Source organism: Oxyura jamaicensis, chromosome Z (genome assembly GCF_011077185.1).
Source record: "Oxyura jamaicensis isolate SHBP4307 breed ruddy duck chromosome Z, BPBGC_Ojam_1.0, whole genome shotgun sequence".
In the NCBI taxonomy this organism is placed as follows: Eukaryota; Metazoa; Chordata; class Aves; order Anseriformes; family Anatidae; genus Oxyura; species Oxyura jamaicensis.
The window spans coordinates 78,518,032-78,541,914 of NC_048926.1; the positions used below are offsets into that span (position 1 = coordinate 78,518,032).

General features: G+C 40.9%; 1 protein-coding gene and 1 long non-coding RNA gene across 20 annotated transcripts in view; one reads left to right on the forward strand and one right to left on the reverse strand.

Moving 5' to 3' along the window:
* The window catches only part of LOC118156354, a 7,728-nt gene extending 511 nt beyond the window's left edge, over positions 1-7,217 (forward strand). The window contains exons 2-3 of one of the 2 annotated variants that reach the window (XR_004746230.1): positions 1,295-2,305; positions 6,518-7,217. This is a non-coding gene — a long non-coding RNA (uncharacterized LOC118156354). The remainder of the gene's footprint in view (positions 1-1,294; positions 2,306-6,517) is intronic. The other variant, XR_004746229.1, reaches the window with a different exon arrangement.
* A 9,381-nt stretch (positions 7,218-16,598) lies between these two features.
* Positions 16,599-23,883, reverse strand: part of MEF2C (myocyte enhancer factor 2C) — a 143,463-nt gene continuing 136,178 nt past the window's right edge. For 15 of the 18 annotated variants that reach the window (XM_035310348.1, XM_035310346.1, XM_035310351.1 and 12 more), the window contains one exon: positions 16,599-21,423. In XM_035310348.1, the coding sequence (XP_035166239.1) occupies positions 21,102-21,423 (322 nt within the window). In that variant the 3' untranslated portion in view covers positions 16,599-21,101. The remainder of the gene's footprint in view (positions 21,424-23,883) is intronic. The other 3 variants (XM_035310362.1, XM_035310360.1, XM_035310361.1) reach the window with 1 other exon arrangement.

Consider the following 23,883-nt stretch of genomic DNA (forward strand, 5'->3'; position numbering starts at 1 on the left):
GTTTTATTATTATTATTATTATTATTTTATTTTATTTTATTATTATTATTATTTTATTTTATTTTTTATTTTATTTTATTTTTTATTTTTTATTTTTTTTTCTTTTTTTCTTTTTATTTTCTTCCCAGACACGCTCAAAGGGGACCATTTCCCCCAGGGTGGCTTTAGAAAACCGGCAGGAGTCATTTCCAAAAGAGCACGCGACTTCTCTGCCTCCTCTGCCAGTTCGTTGCCTTCCCCAAATGAACAACTCCACCTGCTGCACACCGAGTCGGGGGCGAGAAAGGGGAAAAAACAACTACAACAACAACAACAACAAAAATCTCTTAAAGAGCCTTTAAAGCCCCCAGGTGTACAGAGCCGAGAGGTCGGGGGAGCCACCTGCAGGTGGGAACCAACCATTTAAATAGCATAGTAATAGTAACAATAAAAAAGATAAAAAACCCAAACCATCATTAATAGCAGCAGCAACAACAACAAAACGACAACTACGATGACGATGATGATGACGATGATGATACAAAACCCACAGCCCCCCAGGGACCGCCCTGTCCCATCCCGGTCCCGGTGCGGCGGGGGCGCGCAGAGGCGCGGGGATGCGCGGGTCGCTGCTGCCCCCTGGCGGATCCGCCCCGCTCCGCACCCGCGGAGCTGCGCGCAGCCGTGGGACAGCGCCGGGGCTGAGAGCACAGACCGCCGTGTCAATGCGGGGAAAAAAAGGAGAAAAATATATATATATATATGAAAAAATCAGAATAATCCTAAAACGCCAGCTAAAGGAGGCATTCTGCTGATTTGGAGTTCTCCAAAAGTTGGGAAAAAGCAGTGGGAAACATGGAAATGGGCATGAGACTTTGCTACTGGGTGGGCACAGCTGGGAGCAGGGAGGAAATTTGGAAATTGTGCTGGAGGATGTGGGCTTGGAAGCCTTTAGGGGAAAGCGACCAAACTTTGGGGTCGCTGCCCAGGCAGCTTTTCCATTCCAGGTTGGCTCTGCAGGGAGCAGCAGGCCCCTCTCGGGCCCAGGGATGTGGTGATGCTGGCTGCAGAGCACCAGGGTTGGGATTTTGGCTGCTGCAGGTGCCAGCTGCCTTCATTAGGGCCATAGGGAGTGGTGAGGGGTCTTGCTTCTGCTGCCAGGCCTCCGCCTGCCACACTGCCCTCCTCCTCCTGCTTTGGCTGTGGTCGCTCATCCCAAAAGACAGGGAAAAAAACAGTTTTTCTTCCTGAAATATGTTTTCCCCCTCCTCCCCCCCCCCCCCCCCCCCCCTTGTTTTTTTCCCTGAATTTTCAGTGGAAGTGATTTTTCCTCAAGACACATGACAAATGTTTCCTGAAATGAAATTCAAAAGCCAGGTACAATGAGAAGAAAGCTCGAAGTTCTCTCAAACCAAATCACCTTCCCAGGACTGCTGTATGTACTCAATGTTATTTTCTTGGCTAAACTCTTCTTGCTCCATGGACAGTAGTCTTCCTTTCTGATTTCTTGTTTAACAGTTGCTAAATACAATGGTTAGATGTTCAGCTGCCCCTCCGGAACTGTATCAAAAGGTCAATCATATAATTTTGCCAATTAGAAAACGGACAGTTCATAAAGCAGAATCCAAAGTCCTTTCTCTGTGTTACACGCTGTTGAAACCATGAGATAAAATGGATTGTAGTAACCAGCAGTTTTTAATTCCTGCTGTGTTCAGAACAACAGAGGTAAAAGACAGATGTTAAATGTTACAGGGCTGCAGCGAGGACTGGGGCTTCCTTCCCTCCCTTCTATACCTACATCTAGTTTTGAGGATCCCCAGGTTTTTCTTATGTTTGTAATCTCTTGGTAAAGCAAACAGTGGGCTGCAACATGGATTCTCACTTTCGTAGCACGAGTCACTGTAACACATAACAGTGATGATACTGTGGTTTTTGTTACGTCTTTAATAACTGAACAAATATGTGAATATATTGTGAGGGTGCAAAAATGTAACACCAAGTTCAAGTTTATGATTCCTTTTTCTCTGCACTAATTTCATTAAAATGTTGTGTTTTCGACTATTTCACTTTCAGAAACATTGAGCAGTCCTGCGTTTTTTATTTTAGGATTGCAATGTAAAACCAACATGCCCTAAGCTTTGCTGTCCCATGTGGGTGACTCTCACAGCACGCTGGCATCCTGAGACCTTCGCTTTCTGACCTGCAGATGAACTTGTAACGTCGCTGCTTCTCTTGCTGCAGTAAGGCAAAGGAGGATGGAGGGCATGGCCAGCTCCAAGGCTGCACTGGGTCTCCCCAAGTCAGGAAAGGAGCTTCAGTCCTAGAGGTGAGGGGCATGGACCATGACTGAAGTCATTGCTACGGTAATCCGCACACTGTGTGAACCTGTGAGAGATTTAAATATCTTTTAAGTACACATTCAGAAATTCATGTTGTGTGTGTGTCGTGACTTTATAAGGATGAAAGCAGCAGTTTAACCCTGAAGATGATGTCCAGCACAAAACCGAGACTCTTCCTGACACACTGCCTTATAATACCTTATTTTGGTGGCAAGGAGGTGGATTCTTCTGTGGGTAGAGGAAGGAAATATTTTTAACAGCTACTAAGGAACTTAGGTTGTCTCTTCTGCTCCCTGGTAATTGATACAGCTCAGGGTTACAAATGTTTGCCAGGCCAGAAATCAGTAATTTTTCACTGTCTGGAATATCAGTTGTGTGTTCCTGTAGATACTACTTTTATGGCTGCACTAGATAAAACAATATTTATCAAATTGCTCAAAGAGATCAACTGAAACGAGCACCTGTCCCTAGAAAATAGAGCTCTCTTCTTTTATTTATTTATTTTAAAATTATTATTATTATTGTTTTTATCAACCTCTTTAATTTCCTAAAAGCCACCACTTGCCTCCTTCACTTTCCAATATCAGCTCAACCTTTAAAACTGGAGGAAGAGTGTGATTAAGTAAATAGTAGATATTCAAACTTTAAGCTCTACTTTCAGTTTTTGCTCACATGAAAAAGAGCCAGATAGTTAAAGAATTATGTTATTATTAGCAGTTTTTTGCTAAGAAGAAACTGATACACTGTGGCAATAGGCAGCAGTATGGGAAAGTAAGGCTGAGTTAAATAGGTTAGTTTAGTTAGTTATTAGCAAAAGAAAAAGACACACCTAGTTTATGGATAAGCTTTTTATTTCACAATCATAGACATTTCCTGCTATGAATATTGTCCTGCTCAATTGTCCAAATATTGATTCTCACATTGGCTGCTGCTAGGTTATGATAGCACGCTCCTTTGGCATCCAGCCTGGGATTTCTTTCCCATTGCCTGCAGTTTTATCTCAAGGTGACACAGGCCGTGTGTCCCAAACACATCTCTTGCACTTTGCTTACCCTCCTGCCCTCTTACATGCAGCACCGTATTTCTTCAGCAACTGGCTCACAGTCTCCCTCCTCACCTTCACCCATCTTGACTGTTTAAGTCTGCATTTTTCTTGTCCACTCTGCCAAATCCACCCTCAGTCACCACCAGTTTCTTGTTAAGAATTCCACAACCTCCGCTGCACACTGCCTGGATCCACCTTCATCTTCTCTGCATCTTCTTCATCTTCTTCATCTTCCCTGCATTTTCTCTGAGGATGCTGCTCTTTCTGGCCCCTTCTAGCTCACAGAGTCTTCATTTAGCATTTCTTTTCAGCTGCACCCAACCTGATGAGCTCCCAGTGCTAAGACACGAGGGACGTCTTTAGCAACATAAAGTACATAATGCACAAAATTCACACTACTAGTAACCTACTCTGTGCCCCCTAAAATTAAATGGAGAAACACCACTCTAGTCATTAAAGGAAGAAAAATGGTGAGCTTCTTCAGAGATGTCAGCAACATCATGAAGCTCACAAGTGTGTGTGGATTGGAGGAATAGGAGGAATTGAAGCAGCGCCAAGTCAGGTATTTTTTCTTGACATCTTTTGTAGTCATGTATCACTGTACTAAATGAAAATGCATAATCAGATCTTGGCTTTTGATCGTGAGGTCAAAGAAGGACAGAAAAGATAAAACCCACTTCCTGTGACCTCACTGTGTTTAATTTTGCTTCTTTATGAAAAGGCAGCATGGGAAGGATGTTAAATTTGCCAGTATGGTCACTGAAGGTTTTCCAAACTCATTTGTCTTTCTGAAGAGGTCATTAAATTTAGTGCAGCTCTAGGGCCTTAGAAACTAACCCCTGGTCCCTGAAGTCCTCTGATAACATTATTCCCTCAAGGCGAACATGCTTCCAGAAATTATTTGGAATGATGCTCACTCTCTGTGCATTCCTCAGCACGAGGAGAAATGTGTGGCTTTCTGAGTGCATCCTGGAGTTGATGGAGGACAGAGGCACTATTGCGACCATCCCTTATGGAGTGTCAGCCAACGCAAAGAGCCATCTGCTTGCCCTGCCACCAGAAGCTCTCTTAACATGATGTCCCAGTTCTTCCTCTCTTCAGCTGATTTATTGATGAATGTTGCAGTTTCACTGCTTAGGAAATGCAGCAGTCATGTATACAACAATCTGTTGCTAAACAACAAACACAGATTATAATTTGTAAAAGAGAGTCAAAATGCAGCCAGAGTTGGTTCATGTTGTATCTAAAGCCTTCTGAAGAAAAACGTCCTCACTTCACACAAAATTTCTTTAAATTCCGAACTTTCATGTCTGGGAAAGTCAGTTTTGGAGATTTATACTTCACTCAACACATCATCTATTAACTATCTTAGTGTCATTGTTGATTTCAGTAGACTGAAGAGAATCTTTTTTGATGGTACTATTGTGCAAGTGCCCTTACAGAAAAGAGGGCAATTTATTCCTTCTTTTCAAACTTTATCATTCTTTTGCTTATTCTCCAGTCTTGCACAAAATCCGAACTGTTGACACATTTTGTTAGTTATTTATCGAACAACATAGGCAATTTTAAATAGTTTTGCTTGCTTGTTATGCTTAGGGACCATATTTATCATCTCCTTTGTCAACAAATAAACACACACAAAAAATCACATTCATGATTTATTTTGAAATAAGTAATTTTCTAGCACGGTATCATGCTCTGTGACCAAAAGCTGATGCTTTGTTGTGCAGACTATCTGATTTTGTACACAGACCTTCAGGTCTTCTCAGCCTCATAACCACGAATAACAGAAGAGTGGCTGTCTGAAAATTCAGTGCTTTTCCTGTATAAATATATATATTAATATATCAGGTTGTGATTGAAGTTGTTAGGACTATTTTTCACCAAATATTGAGTTTTTGTGAACCACGCTTAATTTTCATCTCTCAAAAGGTGTACCTTACTGCCCTTAACAACCCTCTTTGTACTAACCAAAGTACCAAGAAGAATTCTGAATTGCTTTGGTAAATTTTCTATCTTTCTGTACAGTCTTAAATTTAATTTGGAATATGCTTTAACTCAGGACAAATTAGAAAATGAATTTAGCATCAGTCTGAGTCAGCACAATGAAGAAACTGGTGCCCAATTAATCAATAAGAATTTTAAGAAAGGCTGTGCAACTAGTGCCCACTCACAGTTTTATGGAAAGTTGTTTTAAACAAACAAACATGACATCAGTTTGTTTTATGAGATAACTGAGCTGGCTGATAAGCGAAACCACACAGTCCTGCACAGTGCTGTTTGTTTAGGCATAAATGACCATCTGACTGAAGACTATCTGGTTATCAGTAAAGCACACATTGTTATGGATTAAGAAGTGGTTGACCAGTAGACCTCAAAAAGTAGGTTTTAGTGGAAAAACTATCAAATAAGTGTCTTTCTGATGAGATTCTCATCAATCAATTGAAGACTCTGTTCTTTCCAATAATTTATTAACTCTGAAATTAAGCAGAAATTCACAACCAGTGGTATTTTCTGATGGAGTCAGCTTTGGGCAAGAGGGAAACAGTGATGGTTTCAGAGCAGTCATACAAAGCATTCTTGATTTGTACCTAATTAGGATGCATCAAGCCATTTTCTAGCATATGCAAATGAAACGCAAAGCCGTGCATCACAAACAACCGCAGTACACCACACCTGTGCAGTGGTGGCAATTCCAAAAAGGACTTGGTTATACGACATAGGTAGCTCGACAGCGGGTACTCAAGGGGTCTTCCCTGCATAAGGAAATGACATCACGGATGGGAAGTCATGTGAGCCGAGCAGAGGCACGTATCATTAACCAACAGGGGTTAACGACCTGTTGCAGGGATGAGAATTGCTCCCTACCTCTTTATATCCCTTCTCAAGGATGTATTTTAGCAGGTTATTGGCCAGCTCAGTGCAAGGCTTCATGTGAAAATCTGCAGCCCACGAGGCACAAGAAGTCAGCTGCAACCACCTCAGGTTCCCTCTGTTTTCCCAGCCTGTGGGGAGTGCTTAAACCACCCATCCTTGTACACTTAATTTGTGATGCTGCTTCCTGCAGGCACTCAACAGTCACTGGAGGGAGACAGAGTCCTCTGTGAGAGCATTTGAGGACTCCTTTCAGTATGAGCCCTGTCTTTGATTCCAGATTTGGGATGCTTCTGCCGCGGGAGCGCTGCACCTCCATCTCATGCTTCTCAGCAACTGGAAGCACCTGGGCACGCAGCTCTTACCTGGGCACAGTGGGAAGAAGACACCCCAAAAGGGTTGTCTTCGGAGCAGGTGCCCCTGGAGAAGCAGAGGCCAAGTGGTCTTCAAGACCGAGGAGCGTGTGGCATTTCACGTGGGGCATCTGCACCGAAGTGAAGGAAGACGGGATATTTAAGGGACTAGCTCAGCTCTACAGCAGCAGCAGGTGCCAACACGAGAAGCGTGTTTGGGTGCCAGCTCTGCAGCGTACATTGCCGGGACAGGAGCGTCAGACAGCTGGCGTGCGAGGCTGGGTTTCATCTGCTCCTGCTGCTGGGAGGGAGAGGTGGCACTCTGCTGCAGGCAGTGGCAGCCAAAGGGGAGGGGGGTGACAAAAGCTGGTGGCACAGCATGCATCCAGCTTCTCTTCTTGCACAGGCGAGATGCAAAATGACGTTCCTGTGAAAGCAGAAATTCCAGCTGCCAAACCACACGCTCCTCTACACAGTAAGGAAAATCAAAACATGCATACACTTGTGGAGCAAAATCTCTGTGTTTTCATCCCAATAAATCTTCACACAGCCCATAAAGAAGGATGTGCCTCCCTCTCTGAGCATACTTTATTTCCTGCAATGATGAAATAAAGAACCACAGGAGCTGCCCCTTTCCCCTTTTTGACTCACCCATGCTCAAATGATGATGCCCAATTGGTGTCCCATGTTTTGGGGCTGAGTCCGGGCAGTGATGTGGGTGGCCTGGTGCTCATGGTCATGCCAGTGACACCACCCAGTGGAAGGACTCATCGTGGCTACACCAGAGCTGGTCTGCAGCCGGGTAGATGAATGACCAACAAGTATGGATGGTCCCAAACTACCTGAGACCATCTGCTCAGGTCCCTGTTTGATAGTGGCTCACAAGGGGCTGGTGACAATGCTACAAGAAGGTGGCAGTGAAAAGAGATTTCCATGTAGGGAAGTCTACCATGCCCTGTAGAAGAACACCTTCAAGATGTCTCTTCAGTACATACTATCTGCTGTTGATTTTACGAAGTGGTGGGGCTAAGCTCACAAAGTCTCCTAAAAGTTTATATTACGTTATTGTGCAACACAAACATTAAATTTAACTAAATTTACACATAAAATATATACAATTTAACTAACTTAAACATAACTAAATGCTTGGTTTGCCTTACTCAGGCCCTGTGAGTTATGGAGAACATCAGCCAAGCAACGTGCAGCAGCAAACCCAGATCACAACTAGGAATCGATTTTGCCTGGAGGCTGACCAAAACAGGTGGCTGCTGGCCTCACTGTGGGCAGGGAAAAAGTCCCAGAGAGGGTGGACTTTGGGGCAGCTGGTCACACAGCAAGAAGCCTTAAAATCTGCCTTTCTCTGCTTCGCCTCCCCCAGCCACGGCCTGCAGGCCTACACTCATCCCTGGGGAGGTGCCGAGGGGATGAGGGAGACATGGTCAGAGAGTAGGAGCTATTCCTGTGAATGTAAGTATTAATTAAGGGGGAAAAATGCCTAGACAAGACTCTAGGTATCTAACATGCAGTTAATAATATTATAAGGTCCCAGCAGCAGAAATAATGATTTCAAACAGGAACTTGGCCAGACAGCTACAAAGGCTTTGCCGGAGCCTGGCATCGCTCCAGAAAGCATTTTCCCCAAACCCTTACTGAGCAGACATCTCTTGCAGCATGCCCAGAGGAGTGACAGCCCTAAACTGTATATATATATTTCAGAACAGAGAGGAGGTTAAGGTTATCGGTGTGGCCTTGACTTCAACATAGCACTCCTATGCCCTGGCTTGTTGCGTCCCTGCAGCATCCTCAATGAAGATGTTTAAAAGTATTTCTGTCTGGTTGTCTGTCTGTTCACCGTTTCTGTTATTAAAAATAAGATTATAACCTGCTAGCATTCATTAGAAGAGAGCTATTTTGTAATTAAAGGGCTACAAGGTACTGGAAATGAGTGGAAAAAAATAACTTTTTTTTTTTTTTTTAAAATTGCAAAGCTCTTTTGAGCACATAATTTAATTTTAATTTTATTTTTTTTTATTTTTATTTTTATTTTCATTATTTTCATTTTAATTTCCATTTTCAATTTCATTACCATTTTCATTTTCATTTATTATTTTGATGAAAAAAGGCACAACTCAGTAAGGGAGCCACTTTTTTTTCTCTCCTGTGCCATACAGGCAGGTAGACAGTCCAAAACAAGAGATCCAGAGCACATCCCCCATCGTGGCATAGATGGTTCAGAGAAGGACCATCTCCCTGCAGGTGGTCCCATGCAGACACCTGGGCAGTAAGCGCCTGTGCCACCTCAAAGCACCACAGCTGCTGTGCCCAGGACCCAGGTAGCCTCCAAAATGTCTCCCCCATTCCCTGGTGCTGTTCTCCTTCTCTTCCAAAGCCCAGCTTTCAGCAGAGGCATCCCCACCCTCAGCTCCAGCCCTCTCTGCCTGGGTGCACACCTCATATTGCCTGCTGTGGACGTGGTGCATGCAAGCCAAGCAAGCTTCTTCCTTCCACCTGGGCCAGCAGGGCTGCAGAGGCTTTTCCTCATTCTGGCCCCAGGCAGCAGATTTACGCTGCAGGAGGAGGCTGTGGGAAGGTTTAGAGGGTGCTGTGTGTGTGCAGCCAGCAGAACTGCCTTTGGCTCTGGTGAGGAACAAGGGTAGCTGCTCTCAGGCTTGGGTGATGGAAAGGAAGGCTCTTCCTTAAGCCTCATACTCTCTGCAGAAACAGAACAGAAATGCTGTCTAGAAGAGTCTGTTAACAACATTATCTTCCTGAGAAGTGTGCAGACATTCAGGAGATGGGAAGACTAATGGTTTGTGGTAATGCTCTCTGTTCAGCAGCTCTTCATGGGGTGTCTGAAGGAGACTGCTATTAGCCTTTGCAAAACAAACAAACAAAAAACAACAAAATCATGTCCAAGCTTGGCTTCATGGCCTGACCTCAGCTAGCAACATAAAGAGCAGCCAGCTCTGAGTGGGAAGCCTGCACTCTCACAGCGACAAAAACTTACATGATAGGACACTGAATTAGATGGAAAATATGTAGAGGATCATGCTTCCTGCTGAAAAATGAGCCCTAGTGTAACGAAAATTTACTGTCTTTTACATAACGTTATCTTTCCAGTGCCTGGTGTTCTGAGGAGAGCTGTTTCTCCATGGGCTAAAAGTATTATCACATTCTATCTTCCAACTTCTGACTAGGGAAATATAATTTCAGTAAGTAAGGGACCAGAGAGGGATTTTACAGCTTAATGCAGAACAAACCTTTTGGTGCAGCTTGTTCGTGCATTGACAGTGGCCTAAAAACCCATATTCTCAAATAAATATGTGATGAGAGACTGGGCTGAGCTCAGCCTTGGGGTGGCACTGTCCAACTTTTCTTACCATGAGCATCCCTCATCTCTCAAGCAAGGCTTTCATAAAGTGTGAATTGCTGCACACATGAAAACTTTTCCAACGGTGGAATCTCAGGCCTGCGGGAAAACATAGCAAATGCATGCAGGGGAATTAGCTCCCTTCCCTCCCTCTACCTTGCAGCCTTCCTTCTGCTCCAGTCCAGCAACCTTTGATGTCCTCTTGTGCTGCACACTTACTGAAGTGAAGTGAAACTCTCCTTCATGCAAAGATCTTCTCAAAGTGGAGATTTTCAATACTTCCACAAACCATTTCTTCATGGCCAAGTCTTCTTGCATGTGTAGACACACATTTAAACAGCACTGTGTAGATTGAACCCTAATTCTTAGCTTAAATTCTCTAACTAAAATGATTTTTTGCTGGAAATGTACGATTAGCTCTCTTTCTAATACGGTAACACTCTGCCCTCCATTCTCCTAAGTAATATAAAAATACCACCAGAAAAATTAAAAAGGGACAAACTGGCACCTTGTATACAGGGGATATTAAAAATAATAATAAAAAAAATCATGACAAGTCAGGAAAATTTCGGAATATCACTTTGCATAAGGAAATGTTCTGAATATAAATCCATGCACATATGCTCTCACATTAAATCATCTATTTTTTCTGTCCCCCATCCTAAATGTGCCAGAAGGAGATAAGCAACCTCTGAGGTCCAGCATAAAAGAAATGTGCTTCAGAGTCTTGCCAGAGCACAACCGAGGCAACACAGCAGAAGGCAGCTGAGGAAAGAGATTTTTCTCCCTCTCCTGCTTTCTGTCAGCAAGGGGATGGAAGGACAGCAGAACACTTGTTATAGCTTTTGCTCTGCTGACTATACGCAAACACCCTTGTACCTGTCTATGCAGCACCTATTTTTGTGTGGCTTTTCTGTAAGCAGACTTCCCTAAAACGATATCTGAGTTGGGACCGTGGCTCAAAGCTGCTGCTCATCAGACAGTTTGCTGAGGCAGAAATAATTTTGTTTGTTCTGGGGCACACTGCGACAAGGAGGTTTTGAGTGTTTGAGTGTGTCCTGAAAGTGTTTCAGCATGGCAAGGACTAAAAAGGTAAAATGATATGAATTTTGGCTCAGAAGTTTAATTGTGATATGTAGCTAGAATTTAGCAGTGACAGGCTCTGAAAGGCCAGCAGTGGAAAGAAATTTCAGTGAAAAACTCAGGAGTTGATAGTTGGGTATCGGTCTCATGTAGGAAGAAGAAAAGCCCCCCAAATTGTATTAAATCTGGGTGTATACCTCATGCATATCCACATTTCATCCTACATAAATAGAGGGAATCAGGCATAAACACTGGATCAGAAAGAACTCTCCCACATTTTTAGCAGGCAGGGTGTGCACTTCCTCTACTAAATTCAGGAATTAAGAAAAAATCAGAAATTCCTGCCTGTATCACACTCCTGTGTGTGTTGATCAGACATCTTTGCTCTCCTCAAAGCCTGGTTCAGTGTCATGCTGTTCTTACTCTTTTCAAGTTCCTTTACTTTTGGAAAACAATCAGAAGCCATCCCATTGGTACTTCCCCTGGCTTGACCTGCAGGTTGATTCTAGTTCTGGAAACTCCAGAGAGATGGCTATTTAGATTTCTGAGAGAAACTGGCACTGCCATATGGAAAGCTAGATCAGAATTAGCCTTAGAACCATTTTAATGAAACTTCTACATTTTAGCCATACAAAAACAGCTGAGATTTCAAACAGATTTCAGAAAGATGGCTCTGAAATGATGTTTGCAGACTGTGTACTCTTGCTGTTTCATTTGTCCAACTGTCTTTTTCCATCTTTTCTATGATCTTGGGACAAAGTCTGTTTTTCAGCAAAACTTGATGCACTGAATTGTTCGGTTAGTATTCACAGGACAAAGGTAGAGAAGAAGTCATTGCAGGAGGCTGTGTTTGGTGAGGGCTCAGCCTCTGCCTCTACATGCTTAGGTAACACAAGAAAAGACTTTCAAAAACAATTTCTATATTTGTGCTGCATCTGTCATGAGCATTTTCCATGAGTTGTTAAATTACTCCCACTAAATGATTTCATGGTTAGACTATTAATAAACACGACTAGTTCACAGTCTCACAGATACAAAAGCATTTTGGAAACTCCCCAAATACCTCAGTCTACCCTGAAAGATAACAGATTAGAAGTCATCATCTGGAAGCCCTTGAGTGTGATCTGTGTAATATATCCGTGGAATTTCACTCAGGAACTTTTGCTCTAAGCCCCCGTAGTTTTAATTAAAATGCAGCATATCTTTTCTCAAGGTGGTCAGTCTAGATACAGAAAACAAAGTCTGCACAGGGGTGGCTAGTCCAGTGTATCCCTCTGTAAGCTGGTCCAGCAGACCCCTTGTAGAAACAGTCTTAAACCCCTGGCACGATACCTGGAACACATTCTCTCTAACATGTTCTGTGGAATTTCCTGTGTAACTGGGTTCTCTGACCATAGACAAAGTTTTCATTATTTGTCCCATGCATTTGTGTGCTTTCATAATTAAAGCATAATGACTATGTGGGCATATTTACAAGTGGGACTCTTTTATTAATTCCTACCGCTGCAAAATCAATGTGCACAGTCAGAGAAAAAGGGTTTACAAGGAAAAGAAAAAGAAGGTTGGTTATATTATGTGATTTATCTAATTATCTTCTCCCTGACAGAGGTCTGTAAGGGATTTTCAGGGAGAAGAACATAAAAAAAACAGGGCATGTATGAATTCTCCCTTAAAATACCTCTCATTTTCAGCAATAAACAGTGGAAAATCTTCCTTTTCTTCTTCAGTGAGTAGCTGTGAAAGTATCGTCATGCTTTACAGGACAGATGGAGCTGTGTCCTGTGAACTTGCCTGACTCCTTAAGGATTTATGCAGGCTTTTGGTTTCTACAGCATTGGATGGCAATAAGTCCCACTACATAATGACATGCAATGTGGGCGTCATATTTCCTTGTGAACCTGATGCCTGATGCTTTCTTTGGACATCCCTTGTTTCCCATATTTTTTGGGAGAGAGCACACAGCAGCTCCTTGCAGATCTGCTGTCTGCACACCCTTCAGGTAAGGATATACTCTCAATTTCATTTATTTTCCAAGCTGAAGACTCACATTTTTTTGTAATGCCTCTTTCCAAGGAGATCTGTCTCCAGCTTTTCGCATTCTATATTCCTCCTGAGGTGCAGTGACCTCTGTGTTATGTATCAGGGTTTCCCATGGTAAGAAAATAACTGCAGAAGATGTTGTAATGATATTCTCTAATTTAGTTCTTGGTTTCTTTCCAAAAAATTCCTAATGAACCAAAAAAGTTGCAGAAAAGTAATTTGGGCCTCCCACAAAGACAGGCAAATTTACTTCAGATGACTAAGCGCCAAATGTATTATATTTTCACAGCCTTACCCTTGAAGGTGTAGAGTGTTGCTGTGAGTCAGCAACTGCAGTGCAATCTCCTCCAAGAGGCTGTCTGAAGCTTTGCTGACTGAAAGTTCAGTACCTGCAGTCTGAGAGTGCTGATGTACACCCGGCTGCTTTTCCCTGGCTACTCACTCGGAGCCAAGCACACTCAGGTCAGGAAACTCTTTTCAGCTTTCCCAAGTTAACTAATATGTAGTACAGTACTCAATGGTTATGAAAAGCGATTTTTTTCTTGATAAATAACTGTCAAAGACAAACAAATGTGTTGCATTTCAAACACCACTCTTCTGACATATATAGAGATATTTAGAAACAGAAAGGCAGATTTAAAAAATTATTACTATGAAATTGTTTCCTTTATAATGATTTTCTCTGTGATTTACTTTCTGTGGTTCAGAATGTAAGCAGGTAAACGCAATCCGTTGCAACTCTGTTGGATATGTTGGTGATCTGACTGCTGTTACCTCAGCGTGTCCACTCTTTGTAGTCAAATTTTGTACGATTTTTTCTTGTTTCCTCCTTTTGAGCTGTTGCGATACAACACATGTTCATACATACTGGCCACAGGATGCTGTGCTCTCACTGTGAGACCACACGACATATCCAGAGCAACTCTCCCAAATACAGAAAATAGGTGATGTAAAGTGCTGTCACTGAAAAGCGTTTTACCACAATGATGCTTATCAGGCAAATAAACTACCTTTATCACCGTTAAGCTTTTCCCATACAGTAATACGTATTCCACTTCATGTCTCCAGTCAAAGAAGGGAAACCTTCATAGCGAACAGAGATCAAACTCCCCCCTTCCCCACCCTAAATGAGGCAGTATGTTTTCTAGCCTAAAACAGAGTATGGTTCACTGTCCAGACAAATAAAAACAAATACTTGTCATTGAAAACTCTGTGCAGGATACAAATGAATCACAGCCAGAAGCACAAGGACAGAACAAGGTAGAAAAGACAATCAGAACAGCACACTTCACAGCTTTTCTAAGTGATATATTCATTTCAAATTCAACAGTCACAAAAGCATCCCTGTGTTAGCTTTGAATTATCTCTAGCAATTAAGCTGAGGCAGAACGGACTCATTCTGCTCTGATTGCATGCTCTGAAATCTGCTGCAAGAGGAGGAAGAAATACATTCATCAGAAGAAATACCAGTTTGCCATAACACCTGCTAAAAACAATTAAAGTTATCTTGGACATGTGTACATGATCTGCATGGAACGAAGTAATTTACCTATTGCAGGTGCTCTGAACATGCAGTGTGAAGTGTCAAGCACAGCATGTGATTAGAAAATCAGTGTGCCTTGACTTTGCTATGGCTACAATGTCTGAGCTTCCCAAAATCAGGAACTCCAGAAAACCTGGGTTCCATTTCTGTGTAGGTGGGAACATTCATGGAACAGGTAAAGCCTTGCTGCGCTCATAAAATTTCTGCAGAATTAACGAAGAATAGGCTATGTTTGTCACTAAAGGCATAACCAAATTGATTTCTGCTGTTTCCAGAGTAAATGACCTAATTGTTTAAAAATAATTCCTCCTCCCTCCTCCTTGGACCCTCTAACCCCCCAGTATTTCACCAGGGAAACCATTGGCTTTGTATTTGAGGAAGGTTTGGGTATGAATAGGTCACATCTATAACAACAATGGTATAAACAGGAACAGCAGCCTCTGTTTTCTCTTGTGAGGCATAATACAAAAACCCTCAGGTGCCACAGACCACTCACTTCAGAATTGTTCTTCCAAGTGACAGAGGTGAGCACGAAGTAAGAAACATCTAAAGAACTTGTGACCTCCACATTTCTATTGCAACACACATATTTTAAATATGTTTTAAAATATAGTTCGGAGCATCTAAAGCAAAGCAATCTGTATATGTATGATACATACATACATATGTATGAATACATACATACATACATACATATGTATTCTTTTCTGGGAGGAAAACACAACAAAACCAAACAAAGTATGCAAAAGACTATTTGCTAAGTAATTCCTTTTCCAACGCAGGTGTAGTGCTATCACTGCTAATCACACAGAGGACTGACTGCAGGAGCCTGTACTCCCAGACGTGATTTCAGACAATATTACACTTCCACTGCTTTACCAGAAATCTTTTGCTTATCCTTGCCAATAATGAGATATAGTTGAAATAATTGAGGAAAACATATTACATAATAAAACCACTGACATTTAATTTCACTTTTAGCATCTAGTTATTATGCTGTGTCTAGCACTCCAATACTAGAAACACTGCTGTTTTAAAAAATTATCATTACAGGCAACAGGTAAATAACAGCACAGCTGTTTTATTTCACGAGTATATTTAGAAACTAGGCCTTGTAATGCTATTATGGAAATTGCTGCATTCACTAAGCACCTTAAGATATTAATAGCCTGTCTGCATTAAAAAAACATCTGGTTGAAATAAAGTGATCCTTGTATTCTCAGAACTGTAAACTATAAATGTTGTGGGGGTGGGGGGAATAAACCCAAAAAGAAATGCACAAGAGCAAACAGATCAATTCTGACACAGTCCCTATGAAGTTATGGTATGTTAGAGAATACACATATAAGGGACAGGTCCAATGATAAATGATTTAGACAATGAGCATGCTTTTTATGTGTTTTTTGTATGGTTCTCTGCACTGGTAGGAGTTACAGGACATGAATATTAGGGAGTCTGCGTCCTTGTCAGGGATTAAATAGCTAGAAGCCAGGCAGTATCTCACCTAGCTACTCTTCTAGCTCAAACATCAGGGCCAGATTCAGGCAGGCTCATGCCATGACTTCCAGGGCAGAGGTGCTGCAATCACAGTATTTCTGGCCCAAGGAACACAATTCAATCATTAAAATCCAGGTTCACTGAAGTCAATGAGACAGGATTTCAATGTCACACCCTTAAGGGTATTTGACGATGAACTCCCTTGTTCATAGTCCTTCCTGCAAAGTGGGAGCCGTGGAGTTTCTCCAGTTGTCTGGTGGGATGATGCCTGGTGGGATGATGTGTGGTGGAGCACTGAGATGCTCAGGGCGGCACAGAAAGGCACTCGATTTTCTAGCCAAGCACAAGTGACAGGTACAGAGACCTCAAGAAACTTCTCTTTGTTAAAAGTGTTGATTGTCTCACATACAACAGTGCAAAACATTAAAAATGGAACATAATTTAAATTAATAAAAAATACACCACAGACACCGTATCACTAAGAAAGCCAGTAACTTTACTGATTTGTCTGCAAAATACAAATTATACCTTATTTCCAGCAGGAGAATCTTTTGAAATTTTTCCATTTTTTGTTCACTACAGACAGCTGAATTAAGTCCCTTGAGATACACAGATGTGGTTTAACTTAGTTATAACATCTTGTCATCTAGTGGCGACAAAGTCCAGCTTATGCCGCTGTGAGCCTCTACTTTAATATTTGTTGCAAATGCTTGTATGCTCCCATTTACAAGCTATTTTGTTATCACCATTGTTTTATGGAAGCAGATCCCCATGAAAGAGAAGAAAAAAAAAAAGAAAAAAAAAGGATACAACAAACCATCTGAAGCAATCCAAGTGTAATGCCTGCGGTAACCCAGGTCTGACATTAGTTACTCCACAAAAGACTCTGGTACTGCATTTTTTTTTTATTTTTTATTTTTTATTTTTTTTATTTTTTTAATGATTTACTAAACTGACCTTTTTGATTCAAACTGAGGTACGGATCAGTCTGAGGTATGAGCAGGGAAGGTAAAAATGCAACACCTGATTATGAAAATAATCAAATGGATCCTTTTGATGCAGAAGGTCTGTGGCTCAAAGCTTGGATTGCTCCACATCTTTGGTTAAAATATATTAACAAAAGCCTTTTATTACATCTACAGTCTGAAGCATTCTAACAGACACCAATGTTCCATCAGTCCTTCAAGAGACCTGTAGTGGCAGGAAATTAATGCCATATAACTGACGACATCACAGCAGATGGCACAAACAGGAACAGATGAAGTATGCCATGCTTAGGCAACAGCCTTTATTGAGGTTTCAAGTGGCTTTTAAAAAATTACAAAGCATTTACCTTCAAGGCGAAGGAAAAAGGAAAACAAAACAGCTCTGTTAGGACTATAGATAAAAGAGGGTATATAGGATAACACATACAATACAAAAGGGTTGACATCCTTGAAAACAGTCTATGAGTTCTTTTATTCTTATGTTAGCTTTACCTGAAAAAGATCTGAGGACAACAGATATTTTTATATTATTCATTAAAAACTGCTAAATTCCTCTTCCAGGAAAAATATAAGCCATTTTGTTATAAAACACAACTTTTGAAAAACACTGAAATGATAAAAGCTTTACTGTGAATGGCTCAATGCATACAATATACAGATTGTGCAGGTTGGGTATATCATATAATTGTCACCAGCAATTAAACACTAAACAACAACACCTTTTAATAGAGGTTAACTTAGCTATAACAATACTTGCAGATGTCTAGAATGCCACTTCAGGTGTTTGAACTTGCAATTAAGAATGTTGCCTAAAACATTATATAGCATGGGTTAAGGTAAAGTAAATGTTAATACTCTTTCAGGGCTCTGCCCCAAACTCCTTAAATACAAAGGAATCATACAATAAACCCAAATAAGCTTTGCAAATACAATAAATGGTAAGGTACAGATAAAGGAACAGAGAAAGGTAGACAGTTATAGTTTACAGAAAGTGACTTCACAATCAAAGTTGTGCTTCTTATCATTAGATCAGTTTGCAAATATGCATTATCCCCCACAATTTCGCCAGTACATGTTAGTTGCCCTCAGTAGCAGGAACAAGAGGGATGACTGGCGTTAATTTTCACGTGATTCTATTCTATTTGTGTTTATATAAAAATCACTGTCAGAATTAATATACATTGCCCAGGCAATACGTTTCACGCTACTTTCCGCTTAGTTACTTGCAGTAATATATTACACTGCATCTTCCTTAAATATGTTATCTTTTCTTTTTCATGCGTTGCTGAGGCAAATCGCAAGGTAAACTATTATATGGCTATTCTTCATATTTCAATAGACCAAATCCCCTTCCCCACTGACAAGTTTCTACTACAATACTGATAAAGTTGTATTTCTTGTTGAAATGTCAAAGTACATTTGCGATATATTTGCATATTTTTGACACACCAAAGTTTAAAATTCTCATAAGAGAATATGAGTATAGATTCATCTGAAGGTGAAGAAAGTGGTTTTGAAAAACAGTTTTGTGTTTTAAAATTAATTATGGGCCCCATTTTCCCTCCCGATTTTTTTATTATTTTTTTTTATTATTTATTTTTATTTAACATGCGTATCTTTTTATTTTACCCTGCATGTCTCTACGCGAGATAAGGTGGATGCATTATTAGCACAGTATTCTGCTTAAATAGTTTCCAGATAATGCACTAGCCCCTGCACGGCTGAAAGTGCCTGTAAGGCAGGCTTCTGTAAGTCACGGTAAGTGAAAAGCGTATGTCCTAAAGCATGCTGCAGTCTGTTAGTCATCTGCTGCTACAGGGAGGTAGACTCTACCATCGAGCAGTGCGCAGCAACTGCATGTTTAGAAGGGAATCAGAGTGTGGGTTTCCCTTAAGACAATGCTCTGTGCTGATATTCAGCTGTTGCAGCATATCTGTGTCCTTCATCAGTCTCAAGGTACGTGAGCGAGAGCTGAACAGCTCTCAGAAAGAAGAGAATGATTACAGTCCTACTATGGCACTAACATGTTGCTCGAACACAGTTTCCCTCCAACAGAAAGGTTAAACTGAAACATGTGAACATCCCGTTTTCTTCTAATAAGCAAGAGGAAAAGAGAGGAACTAAAAAGAAAAACGATACTTCCCTTCTGGTCAAGCTGTTTTAGTTGAAGAAACGATATGAGGCAGGAGGAAAGGCGGGCGCCGTATGCCGAAGCAAATCTTTCTAGGGTGTGAATGCACGGGCAGCGCTGTTCAGCAACGTCCCCGCTGTGAGACAACGTGACTGCAGAGGTCCGCGAAAACCACAGCGGCCTGGCCGCCAGCATCGGCCGTGCACCGCAAACCGGTCCTGTAATTGGCAGTCTCTCTGAAAGCTTTAAATCTGAGAGAGAGGGGAGTCACCTTTGCAACAGGTGGGAGCGCCGAGCCAATCCCTCGCCTGCTGCTCTCCCTACTGCTCCTGGAAATGTTCACCTGCGCTCAGGTAACTGGCAGCCGCTAGAGCTGTACGTCCGATTCTAACAGGCAGAATACCAGCCTCGCTTGTGAGGAAGGGCCAAGCGATGCTGCTTTGTCATTTACCCCACGGGAATCTACAAGATACGCAGGACGTGAAGTAGTAGAAGGGCCCTCAACTTGTTACAATGCACAAAACAGCATGAAAGAACTAATCAGTATATACAATGAATCGCAGTTCACTCAACTGATTGTAAAATGTTGTATTAAAATGACTTTAAGTTGTTACACCATGGGTAAATTCAAACTTTTTACAGATCAGTCTCTCAACAGCTGACTTCGATCTGTAAAATGTATGCCCAGTAAAATAAAACTGAAAGAAAATAGTTAAATGTGCAACTGCACAAATATAATTCCCCACTATTAAGATAACAAAAACTTTTGCTATTACCATAATTATTATATATATTAGAAAGCTATACACAAGCATGTTAATTTCACAGATTTTTTTTTTTAAAAGATTCTTAATATTTTATATAATTAGAAATACACATTTCAAAAACAAAACTTCTGCAAAGAGAAAACAGTTATCTTGGTTAGCAAAGCATGGAGTTCCTCATGGCTTAGGGTAGTGCTTTCTATACAAAAAGTCCTCTGTTTTCTTCAGGACTGTTTAAAAGATTAGCGAAGCTATCAAGGAAAAAAGAACACATTTTGGCTTAAGGAAACTACAAAAGCCACAAATGCTTTGCAAACTCTGTCTTACTTTTTAATATGAAAATAAGCAAAATGTAATGTACATATTTTTATATTTTTTTTTTATTTAATAAGTGATGCAGACCCAGAATTTGTTAAAATTAAATATGTTAGCCCTCGAACTCAACTTTTTTTTTTTTTTTTTTTTTTTTTTTTTCTTTTTTTACAAGTATGGTCCTCTGTAAATGCTTTGATCCTTCTTAAACTGAGTGCCATACTCCAAAGATATGCCTGCATGTTTCCGAGCATTTTCGGTGCGTTAGGTGACCCAGTCTTTTTCTAGCATGGATTCACGGCCACCCAACTGCTGGGTCTGTCAAAACATCTGTACATTTTCTATATGTTGCATAACAGCTGCTTTCTCTCTCAGTAAAGGCCTGCCATTGCTGGCAGACTTTTTCCTTTTGTCTATTTACATGTAAATAACGTTGAACCTGCAACATGACACTATCTATTGTAACATACATTTTGCAAGGGAGCACAACAGTGAGAAGAAGTTAGCCTTAAAATCTATTTTGTACAAGTGTTCTGTTGTACAGCTCAAGTGCTAAGCTTATCTCAGCATTTCTGTTTATCCTTATACTGTATCACTGAGGCAATTTAAAAGTACTTTTACAAAACAGAGTACCTGACTTTTTTTTTTGTTTGTTTTTTTTTCCACACACGGCACATATAATGCATATCGACCCCCCCCTCCCCCATTAAGGTATAGCACACACACACTGCAAGAAAAAAAAAAAAAAAAAAAAAGAAAAGAAAACCTAATAAGTAATAATGTTATCATGTCGCCCATCCTTCAGAGAGCCGCATGCGCTTGACAGAGGGGCTTTCCCGTTCGTCCGGCGAAGGTCTGGTGAGTCCAATGGGGGAGTGGAATTCGTTCCGGTGGTCTTCGCGGTCGCTCCCATCGTAGGAACTGCTGCAGCTGCTCAAGCTGTCAACGGGAGATCTCCCCGCCTCGTGGCGCGTGTGCTGTGGGTATCTCGAGGGTGTGGTGGTACGGTCTCTAGGAGGAGAAACAGGTTCTGACTTGATGTTGAGGCTTTGAGTAGAAGGCAGGGAGAGATTTGTACTCTGAGATAAATGAGTGCTAGTGCAAGCTCTGTAGGAGGAAAGGAAACCCAGTTACAGACGGAGGAGGCATGGAGCCCCCAAAAATGCACGAACACTCACACAAAACACCAGTGTAAAGGCTCACACAGTACCAGAGAGCACGGGGACGCTTTTCTGGGCACAATTTGGAAATGGAAAGAGGCTGAAACGCCGTGACAAAAAATGGTTGGCTTGAGTGGGGCACGTCTGAGGTTTGTGAGTAGGCCTCTCTCTCTGTCTCCTCAAGAATCACAACAAATTTGGGAAGCTGAGCCTTTGCACTGTTGGAACCACCTGTAGGTTTCATTATTGTTAATGCTTGTGTGTGTGTAGGCACCATATGAGACAGGGGAGGCATGGACTCTTGCTGGGATCAATTCAATTACATTTGTCCCTGTTTGTTTTGACATGCAACTTTAGATGTAAAACGGAAACCAAAATTTGGGCCCTGTACATTTTATCTCTTTCAGAACAGAATTGAACTTACTGGTCATAGGACTAACATTTATAAAATTACACAGGCTGGGTTATATTTATATATGGCTTTATAACATAGCTCTATTAATTCTTAATTCAACACAGAACATTTGTGAATAAACTCCCAAAGAGAAGTTGAAGAACTATGGAAGATGCCAGAGGGTTGCTGTGCTTACATGTCAGACAACCCAGCTCAGAGGATGCTCAAAATTTGAGAGAAAGTGATACTCTAAAAGTATTCAGAGGCTGTATACCTATTCTGAGTTCATTCTCTTTCAGTGCATCTTTGTTGGCAGGTATTGGCACAAGAAATTTGAAGTAGGCAGGGTACCAGTGAGTAATTTAGTTCTATGGGAGAAAATGATCGCTCGCATCTGCAGAATGTTCTGTACAAAGTCGCCACCTACCGGTAATATCTGGCTCTGTTTATTATTTTATATTTTATATTTTTATTTTTTATTTTTAATTAAAATTCAGCTATGAATCTGCTTTTCCCTCTATGTCTTATGTATTGATCCACTTCAGGGGCCCTCTGCTAGGCTGAAGTTACAGTCTAACCCAAAGACACAATTTCAAGATTTCTAGAAGTGAGAAATACTGAAGACAGTGGGACAACAGGGCACTCAGCCTCACCGAGACTCTAAACCCAAAGGTGCAAGGAGAAGAAATACTTGGATTCAGAAGTATTTTTTTTAAAACATGTAGCAGAAAAAAGATAAGTTCAGATGTAGTCTTTTCCATTTATTGAGGTATTTCACTTTCTTTAATATCTCACTGACTGCGAGTTGAGCTTTACTTAAACAACAGTCACTGTAACTGATGAAAGCCAAAAGGTCATTTTCTTTTGTTTTGACAGATTTACAGTGGAACTATATGGCATCATTACTGAATGATATCAGATGCTGTTTTCAGGAATCATTTCAGTGTTTAATAATGGATGGGTCTTTAGTTAGACAACAGAGAAAACAGGATGTTCAGCCTCCAACTGCTTTCATCTACCTTTTATTCCTATACAGAGAAGTGTGTCAGCATTTGCAACGTCATGCGGTATGTGAGTAATAGCCCTCACAGGAGCAAACGTAGGCAGTTTTTGGCAAATAAGACTTTTTTTTTTTTCTTTTATAACTATGAAATTAACATATTTAAGAAACTATAAATATCAAATTTGGTTATTAGACTCTAGAGAAATATTCCACTCTTTCTTTATTTTTAAATTTTATCTGATTTTTTTTTTTTTTTTTCTCAAAAAAATGTTGAAAATAATCCAACAAGAATCAAAAATAAGACATTCCTGGGTTTTGTTTTGCTTTTCATTTCCAGTGACTTTATTTTTCAGTTCCTTCGGAGATGCTAGGATTTCAGGTGGGAAAACAGGCTGCCGGTTTAGCAAGTGTGATAAGATTACGTATGATTTTGGATGTCAAGCTTATAGCTAAACCAGCAAGTGCCTTAATACAGGATCCTGGGGATTGGATTTAGGAGTGTTTGATGTGACCAGATGATGTGTCACTTTGCAAAGCAGGGGACAGTTAAAAATCCATGCTAGTTAAAAACAGCATTAGTCAGTAAATTTTGTTCACATGGACCCTAGTCACATTCTATTCTGGGACAAACCCCCAAAAAGCCTAGACAGACAAGCTGTATTACCTAACAAATCGATTTAGTACTGTTACAGTGCAATGCTGCTTTCTTAACAGTGTTTCTTAAGTGAATGTGAGAATGCATCTCGATAGACCTTCTTGTTTAGGTTCCTTGTGCTTTCTGAGATGCATTATGTAAATACCTGGCATGAAAGTTTTTGGCAGTATTAAAATGCTACAGGTAGGTCTGCATTTCAAGGACATTTTTTTGAAAATTGAAAAAAAAAAAAAAAGGTTTACGAAGACATTTTGGCAGGTAAGGACTATTTTTTTCTAGGTTTTGAACAATAGAACTATTTAAGCTATTGGTATGTATTATTTATTTATTTTTCTTTTAAGATTCTCTCTGAACG